Source organism: Echeneis naucrates, chromosome 13 (genome assembly GCF_900963305.1).
Source record: "Echeneis naucrates chromosome 13, fEcheNa1.1, whole genome shotgun sequence".
NCBI classification, from domain to species: domain Eukaryota; kingdom Metazoa; phylum Chordata; class Actinopteri; order Carangiformes; family Echeneidae; genus Echeneis; species Echeneis naucrates.
Window position 1 is genome coordinate 9,071,560 of NC_042523.1, and position 9,882 is coordinate 9,081,441.

Genomic DNA, 9,882 nt, shown 5'->3' on the forward strand with positions numbered 1-9,882 from the left:
TATGTTAGAATTTCTCTTCCTTTCAGCATTTATAACAGACGTGGATGATGCTCATGAACAACGTGCCAGTGAACTTCTATCTCTTTTTCCTGAAAACCACAGTCTTGTTTTTACTTTAAGAGATCAGGTCCTATTTCATGTGTTAACATTTAGTGGGCTATTTCACAGCCATCAGTAAAATCTATGTACATAGAGCAGCATAGTGATAGATTGGGGTATGAAATGCAGCACGTGATCAAATTCTCCAGTTCAGTTAATATCTTTATATTGATGTCATTGAAGTCACAGAGTTATTGGTTTTGGGATTTGAGTCAGTTATTGGCTTCCTGTGTGTAGATATAAACACGTCTTGCATGGATTGAAATGGGCTTTATGGGTGTGTTCACATTATTGTAATAGTAATTGGCATTGATATTGAATCAGATGATTAGCAACTATTCATTACTTTTTTATGAATAGTGCAGAACAGTTGTTTTTTTTTGTTGTGTACGTTGTTGTTTTGTTGTAAGTTTAAGGCAGAACGTGTCTTTGCTTCATGGTCTTACGTTTTGTTTTGATAAATCAGATACTGATGGTCCTATTTAATCTGTAAAAAGCTGATGTGTCATCAGTTACAGAATTCAGCCTGCCTTTGTCCTCAATCTGAACCACTGACACAAAGGCTGAGAGGAAATTTAAATCTGTAGTTTCATCTGTATTAAATCTTCTAAAGTCTTCATGATTTAATCGTTTAAGCTCATGTTTTGCTTCCCTCATTAATAGTTTGTATACCGTCATAGTTTTTGAATTGTAGTTTGGAGCTGCATATTAAAGACTTTGGCCTTTTAATGTACTTTCTTTGGAACACCTGGAACCTTTAAAAATAAAATGATCTCACCCATCTTTTTTTTGATGTTTTAATAAAATACAAATGAAGCAGAGAATCAGAGCAGGTTACTGATGTCTACAAGAAGTGTTTGGCTAAGCTCTTCCTGTTTGCAGAGCTGTGAATGACCATTCTTCGACAAGATGGTGGTCCCGTCTCAATTAGACAAAAGGTCCAATCTCTGAATGTATATTTATTTATTTATTTAGTGTGAAACAACAATAAACACAAAAAGAACAAATAAAAACAATGACACAATCACAATTAAAAAGCGTATAAAGGTATCCAATGTTATAACAAAACATAAATAAAAATATTGAAAACAAAAAGGAAAAAGCAGCATCCAGGTAACAGTTTCAGCTCGCCTTTAGAGAAGACTGGTACTGAGAAAGGCCAAGTGCGTCAGCTTTGAGGGGCTGATTCTGTTCCTTCTCTTTAATTATTTGCCGTGTTTTTGAGAAGATTCCCTCAGAGGGGATGGATGGTATGGAATTACCATATTTTTCGCACAATAAGATGCACTTAAATCCTTAAATGTAAGGCAGTGCGCCTTATGTATGAAATCTTGCTGTGCTTACTGACCTCGAACCAACTTTATGTGGCACACTGCGCTCAAAAATCTGTCAAAATGTTTTATTGCGACTTTGGTAAGCGACGAAGCCGTTCCACTTGATGGATTGTGGGAGCATTCTCAGATGGCACAGGGGCGTTGTGTTAACGGTGGTCCTTGGTTGGATATGGGTTGACAACGTTAGATAACTAATTATGTAGTGCAAGTTCGACTTACCTGACTGTTGTTTCACTTAATATGTTTTATCATGCACCTTATAAGCCGGTATGTATGAAAATAGACCCATTCATTGATACTGCCACTGGCTGTTCCACCTGCGTGGTGTCAACATGGAAGACTACAAGTACTTTTTGGTCACTGCTTCGCTGGACCAGCAGTCCACACGCCGGGTCATGCAGCAGAAGATATGTCACCTTCAAACAGCTTCTTTTCAGGAGGGACAGCCTATCTGCCTCGGAGAGGGTAGATAGGATACTTTCCCTACCCAGATTGGGCAACGGCACGACCGTGGATCTCATTCACAAAATGCTGTCACTACTATGATGGGACAAAGGTGGTTCCCTTTTTCTGTGTCATCTCCTGTCTCTGGTGTGCACGGCTCTGGCTAACTCCCGTGATCACTATCCCATCCCCCACATACAGGACTTCTCCACGCACCTGGTGGGTACCACTATTTTCTCGAAGATGGACCTGGTGCGCAGGTGAACAGGTTCCCGTGCATGCCGAGGACGTGCCCAAGACCGTGGTGATTGCATTTGGGCTTTTTGAGTTCATGCGTATACCTCTTAGTGTCAGGTTTTGAGTTAATTCTGGTGTTTAGTGTTCTGTCCATGTAATTTCCTGTTTTATTTTGTAGTCCTGGTTCCTTCGTGTTCCCCGTTATGTTACTTCCTGGTTGTGTCCCATGTTGATTGGCTTCCCTGCCCTAATGTGGATCACCTGTGTCTTGTTTAGCACTGTGTATTTAAGTCTAGTTTTCAGCCTAGTCCTTGTCGGATCATTGTCATTTTGTCGTTTGCCCTGTCATTTCATCCTTGCCTTGTCCATGCCCTGCCTTGTTGTTTTGCCCATGCCCTGTAGTTTTGTTCCTGCCTTGTCCGTTCGTTATTAAAGTGTTTTCTTTCATCATCACCTACCTGGTTTTCCGGCTCCTGCATTTGGGTCCTCCCTGCAACGCGCTCGCACCACGTTGTCCCTCTGTTCTCCACGACATCCTTGGACATCGCATGTGCGTGTCTGTCCTCCTGAGTAGCCTGTTTTGGTACTCTGTCAGATGTCACCTTGGACAGGAGCCCCCAGTTCATGTCAGAGCTCTGGTCAGCACTTGTGCAATCATTGGGTGTGCAGGTGCACCGCACTACTCTCAGATGGTAACTGGGTGGACCGTTTACCTTGGGTTATGCTCAGGTTGCATTCGGCACCCAAGGAGGACCTTGATGCTTCGCCTGCTGAGCTGGTTCTTGGCCAGCCACTCCTCATCCCTGGGGAATTTTCACCTGGGGGCTCTGTTCCTCGGCCTCGTCCAGCCATTTATCCTATTTTAGTCAGACAGCACTCGTGTACTTGGCCTCATTCACCACTGTTTTCTGCGTTTGTTTGTGCCTGCAGAGCTCATGTCGGCTTGGTTTGTTTTTGGAAGACATGATTCTAACCCCCATAAGATGGCCCTTTTTGGGTTCTTGAGACGGGTTCTAAGAGTTTTGTGCTGAACATGGGTGGGTATAGGTGTGAGTTTGTTACACTTGATAGCCTTAAACCAGCGCACTTAGTGGCAGACAAAGTTGTGTTTCCAGCCCAGGTTCCCCGTCGGGGTCGCCCTCCTTCCAGGCCCCCAGCAGTACCTTCACAGGTTCAGCATTCTGCTTCTCAGCCAGCATTGAACTGTTTTTCTCCTGCAGTTTTGGCTGGGACAAGGTGCAGCCCTAATGGCAAGTTGCTCAAGCCCTGAGTGAGAGACTGATTTCTTTTTCCAAGAGTCCCCTCTGGGTATTCAGGGTAGAGGACTGTGTCATGGACACCAGGGGCTCAAGAGTAAAGTTGTTCCTGTTTCAGTTGGTTTTTGGTTGAGAATTCAAAAAGTTAAAACTCGCCTTCGTCTCCTGGTTTTTCCTCCTCCTGCCACAATATTTTCAATACAGAACGAGTAGTTCCAATTCCATTCTACTGTTAACATTGGTTGATGTAGATGTAGACATCATAGAATAGCACTGGCAAAAATAAAATTCAAAAAAGAACAACATCATGTCAATATATTTATTTTTAGACATGGACCAAAAAGACATTTGCTGAATGGACATCATTTTGTTGGAGGTAGGCAAAAATGATAACAGTGCCACATTTCAGTCTGAGCATGGTGTTTTGAACTCTTGAGGTAGGTCACAAGGGTGCAACATTTCAATGTAAACATGTGACAAATGGAAAACTGTTAGCAGCATTTGTTAACGTTACCGTTGTCTGTTTTCCATCATGGTAATGCCAGCTACGGAGCATGAGCAAGAGTGATTTTTGCAGGCAGCCACGGTTCTCGTGTTGTTTTAGAGACACAAATTGTAAAGCCCGATTGCAACGACTCTACAATCGATTCATCTATGGATTCATGGCTGATTCGTATCGATTCAGGAGGCTGCTACCGACGCAACCGTATCTCTCAGTGTAATTTAAATTGTACCAATTGTTTTCCCCTCCGGTGGACGTGGATTTCGGAGAATGACGCGTTGCGCTCTGTCCTATCACAGGACGCCCTGAGGAGGATTTTCCTTCAGCCCTGAGCAGGATATTGACTCGTATTACTCATATGGTACTCGTACTCGTCAAAATTGCTATATCTGTACTGGATACTTGTTTCAACCAAGTTTCTGGCTCAACCTATGATAATAATATTTCAAACAGAAAGTTTTTTTTAACATTTAAGAGCTGTATTCTAATACTCCTTAGTAATAGCCAGGTAACATATCAGCCCTTTATTTATTTATATGATTCTCCTGAGGTTCATTTGATTTCTTTATATTGAAAATGATATTTATGTAAAAAGAAAGACCTTTAAAACCAATATTTTCATGGACAAGGAAGCCTAACAAGGTAACCAAGAGGTAAGAAACGAATTGGATGATCAATAATTGTTTTTAGGGTTTTTATGACTGATTATAGAAACAGAAAGCTAACAAAGTTAGCACGTTCATCCCGAGAGTCCCTGATCTCTTGTCTCTCTCACTCTCTCCATCACTGGCTGGCCACACTGATCCTCATGTTTTTGTTGTTTGTTTGTTTGGATAGTTTTTTCTCTTAGTTCATATGTTAATAGGTATGTTTTCTTTTGTGTAAATAACATGATGGAATCTTGTGAGCTGATGGAAGAATGTGTATGAAGATGCACAGATGATTTTAATGAAAGCATTTATTGAAGATTGATTAGTCAAGAAAATATGTGAGCAGTAAGGGAAACCAGGGACAAAAATTCCCTGAATCAGAAACAAACTAGAACACAAATTTTGCGCTAAAACATTTTCACCAGTTTTCACCAAAAGTGTTTTTCCAGATTTATTTTTTGGATGCTGTCCTGAGATCAAATGTCGACAGTAGGAACCCAAACAAGTATTACAGAGTCACTGTTTTGTTGGCTAACAACATAAGACATCCCTGAACCAACTAGTCAGTGACTTTGAGTGGAATTCTCTCTCTCATTATTTCATTCTTTCATTTTGACAACATATATCATGAACATCATCACAACAAGTCATTCATTTTTTTCCTCGCACCATTTGATCACCAAATATCACACCATAGCTGTAAGAAGTCATTGTTTACTCCAACAACTGCTTGCCAATATCTTCAGAGGAATTTTTTTTCACCTCACTGTGATGCACAAGAAGTCTGTCACATCAAAGAAGAGAGGCCCAAAGTAAGATAAATGTTAAAATGCAGGTACTCATCCATTTTGACTGATACTGTGGTTTTGTTAAAGAAAACCTAGAGGCCCACTGGCTCATTGTTTTTGAGGACCAGCTCATTAAGATCAGATCGACACGCTCTGACTCGGACACACACACTGACTTTGATTTATCAATTCAGATTTCCTTTATACAACCCAAAGGAGAGATAACTTTTCAGTGCATGAAAGAAAATCTCATCTCTGAGGCCATAAATGAGAGGGCTCAGACATCTTGGTGTAAGATAAAATACTATATAGTTGAAGTATCTCACATTATAAAATACAACAAAATCAATATGAAACAATGCAGATTCAATGAAGGGACACCACAGCTGGATGACACAGAGCAGCAGCTGGAAACCATGAAGAGCCACTGTCCTGAGCCCTTTCCTTGATGACTGCTTATCCTCTCCTGATGCAGCTTTGGCCACTTTCATTATTTTAACATAGGAAAAAACAAGTATGATGCACATGACCAAAAACTGTAATTGATATATAGCTGACCTCAGATGTTGCTGCCATAAATTAATCATAAATATTTCCACAGAACATAACTGATATTTGGTGTAAAATTTTAGGGATGCAGATCCAAAGAAAGTGGAGAAAATAAAAATAGAGGGCACAGAGCTGAGAGCATGAATGATGAGGATACAGTTAATAGTATTACGTGTGGAGCAGAGCTCTCCATGATGCAGCGGCATACAAACAGCCACATAACGCTCCAGAGTCATTGCTGTCAGAGTCACTGGTGTAACAGTAATATACACAATTACCACAACACAGATAATGACACACAACCAAACATGAATGGGGATATTAAACTGGGTCAAAATAGCAAGGACATCAGAAAGGAATAACACCAAACTATCAGATAGTAATGTAACAGCAAATAAGATGTAGCGTGTTGTTGTGTAGAAACACTCTTTTTGAAAAAAGGTTATGATGAGCAACAAGTTGATAGAGAGAAAAATCATAACCAGCAGCTGCACAACTGTTACCAGGTCATTCATCAGCAGGTACAAAGGTTCATTACCAACCAGTGAACTGTTATCAGCCATAAGTGTTTTTTCTAAGCAAACGTAGAGTTTTAGCCACAACAAAATGTCCTTTAAAGAGTCAGTATTCCTTCAAGTGTTTCCTTGTAGAAAGTGTAAAAAGTTCAATTTCATCAGTTTATCAAATCCTGCATGCAGTCTCAGGCAGAGCTGTTGTCTTCTGATGTGTGTCCATCCTTCTGAGAGAGGGCTGTGCACGAGGCTTTAAAGTCTAGAGCATCCAAAAATAACTTCAAATGAAAGTTCACCCACCAGTATTGTCATCGTCTCTTAGAGCCTGCGTGTCTTTGTTTGGCTGTTTACAGTTTGATGGACAATTTACTGCAAACTTTAAAGTGAGCTGATTTTCCTTGAACTTTATTTAAAATGTAAATAAAACTATTATTATTGTTATTAATGGGAAGGCAGCTGCATGTTTTGCATGCAGAGGCCAAACCCCAGTTGCAGGGTGAACCAGTGGAATGCTTGTGCTGTAGTAATGGAGAGGGTGTGACAGGAATGGCAGCCAATGTAAAAACTGAGGCCATCAGTCATGAAAGACACTGAGCTGACTTTTTGTGGCGACCCCAAACAGGGAAATGCTGAAAGAACAAGTGACAAACATATACATACATATATGTTATGAACCGAGATAGACTGGTGACCTGTCCAGGGTGTACTCCGCCCTCACCCAGTGTGAGTTTGGATTGGCTCCTCAATTGTAATATAAAACTGGGTAAAGATGACAAGAATATCAGACATGAATAGTAAGAAACTATCTGATATGAATGTAAGAGCAAATTAAATATAGCATGTAGTTGTGTAGAAGCACTCTTTAGTAAAAAAAGGTTATGGTGAAGAAAAAATGATCTGCCATCTTTGTATTTTCTAAGAAACGGGAGCTTCAGTCACTGCAACAAGTCCTGTAAACTGTAAAAATGTGTTCTTTACACAATTTGATTACTGTCCAATTTTAAGTACCCTTTAAAGTGATATGAAGTTGGATTGTTAGTTTTCCCAAATCCTGTTTCTCCACTCCAGCGACTAAAGTTGTCAGCTGAGCTCTAAACCAGGGCCGTGCATGATGATGACTTTATAGACTGCACGTACAACAGTTGGAAACAACGCTGCCGTGACCTCCTGAGTTTAGGTTGTTATTCATCCCAGGTTTTTGTGAGTTAACGGTGACCCTGACCTGTGACTGCGAGAGTATAATCAGTTCAAATAAAAATCACTTAATTTTTGAGTAATAATCTATGTTTTTGTTCAATTTAAAGAGATTACCTCAAAGTATTAATGAGATATTGTGTTAACAAGACCTGGTGGTGATTTTTCACTGTGCCAACTTGTTGCTCATCATGAACCTTTTTCAAAAAGAGTGTTTCTACACAAAAACACGTTACATCAGTTATGTGCAGTGGAGCTGTTTACGAGTGGTGGTGTCCAGTTGATGGAAAACTACAGGCCATAGAAGAATATCCTGTCGTAGAGATGAAGAAGGAGTTGAAGCCTTTTCATGGCCTGCTCAGTTGCTATGGCCACAGTTGTGGTACCTGTGACTGCACTGCTAGATGCTTTGGGAGGCAGGTCTTGGATGTAGTCATTAATCTGCTTGTAGAGGGGCTTGGACCCTCCCCATTATCAAGCAGAGATCCCTGATGTTGTGACCAGATAATATGAGTCACAAACAACATGTGGCCAGAGACAGGGCGCAACAATAAATGCTGATAACGACAGTGCAGTGTGGAGTGAGTTTGACTGTCTACTCAGGAGAGATAAAATCATTATACTGGGAGCACAGCATCGAGGAATAAATTCGGCTTTAGAAGATGTTTATCTGAAGATGCTGTGGCTAAATTTAAAGATAACGTTCGGTCATCATTTGCAGCAATGCCATATCTAAATTCAAATGAGGTTTTCTCCCATACACAGGTTGAAACCTTGTGATTAGCATTAAGGCCACACTGTGTTTAAATCTTGATGATGCTGCCCCTCTCAAAAAGAAAGTCATAAAACAGAGGAGGCTGGCTCCCTGGTACAATTCTCACATTCCTACCTTAAAGCAGACATCAAGGAAATTAGAAAGAATTTGGCGTTCCAGTAACTCAGAAGAGTCTCACAGAGCCTGAAAAGAAAGCTTAAAAACATATAAATAAGCTCTCCACAGTGCTAGAAGTTCATATTACTCAGCACTAATAGAAGAAAACAAAACCAAACAAAACAAAAAAAAAAAAAAAAAAAAAAAAAAAAAACAGGTTTCTCTTCAGCACTGTAGCCAGGCTGACACAGAGTCATAGCTCAGTTGAACCAGTGATCCCCTGAGCTTTGAGCAGCGATGACTTTATGGACTTTTTACAGATAAAACTGTAACAATCAGAGAAAGAATTCATCAGCTCTTACCTCCATTAGACAATAATCTTCTACTGAATACAGCAACTCCTGAATCACCTGCAATGCCTATTGTACATCTGGAATCATTCTTTCAGTCATTCATCCTAGACCTGATTAATTTTACCTTATCTTTGGGTTATGTACCTCAGACTCTTAAGACCGCAGTCATGAAACTTCAACTGAAAAAGCCAAATCTTGTTCCAGATGTTTTGGCCATCTACAGATCAATATTGAACCTTCTGTCCATCTATAAAATCATGGAGAAAGTGGTAGCAAACCACTTACATGACCATCTGCATAGGAACGGCTTGCTTGAAGAGTCAGTCAGGATTTAGAGCCCATAACAGCACAGAAACAGCGCTGGTTCAAGTCTCCAATGATATTCTAATGGCTTCAGATAATGCACCAGCCTTCATACTTCTCCTGTTATATGTTAGTGCTGCATTCAACACCAGAGATGAACGGTGAATTTAGGAGCCAGTTTCTTAGACTCCACCCCCAGTGGTAGGTCCAGGTGGACAGCCATACCTTTTGTCCCACTTGGTAAGGGGGGGGTCTGGGAGCAACAGCAATTGGCAGCTGTTGAATACCGTTCTGCTGCCTAAAGGAGTGAGGACCTGGCCTGGGTCCAGTTTTGGTGGCAGCGGCGGATGAATGCCTCCACGGATAGACAGAAAGTCTCTTTTTCCTGGGTTGGAAATAATGGAAACAATGAAACCCAGAAGACGGACTGGCGGATGCTCCGAGGCGACAGAACTCCCTCCAGAACAGTGAGGTGAACTAGGGCCCTCTGTCCGACACCCTGTCAGTAGGGAGGCCATGGAGTCAGAAAAAGTGTTGGTCAGCTGTCTTTAGCTGACGGGAGTTTGGGGAGGTGAATGAAGTGAGCAATCTTGCTGAATCGGTCTACCACAGTCAGGATGGTGGTGTGATCTCCAGACCAGGGCCTCAAGGAGCCGTCCCTCTTGCTGACGAAGAACAACCCTGCACCAGAAAGTGATGAGGACAGATGGATGATCCCAGCAGGCAGGGCGTTGCCGATGTATGTCTCCATGGTGTCTCTTTCAGCGGCAGACAGGGAGTAGAGCCGGCC

General features: G+C 41.3%; 1 protein-coding gene across 1 annotated transcript; it reads right to left on the reverse strand.

Moving 5' to 3' along the window:
• Positions 1-5,495: 5,495 nt before the first annotated feature.
• On the reverse strand, positions 5,496-6,374 carry LOC115053119 (odorant receptor 131-2-like). The gene has a single exon (XM_029517685.1). The coding sequence runs from the start codon at positions 6,372-6,374 to the stop codon at positions 5,496-5,498; it is 879 nt and encodes a 292-aa protein (XP_029373545.1).
• Between the last annotated feature and the right edge of the window lie 3,508 nt (positions 6,375-9,882).

Bases quoted from the DNA above. Each gene is read 5' to 3' on its own strand.
- LOC115053119 (XM_029517685.1), bottom strand. From the start codon at position 6,374: ATGAATGACCTGGTAACAGTTGTGCAGCTGCTGGTTATGATTTTTCTC.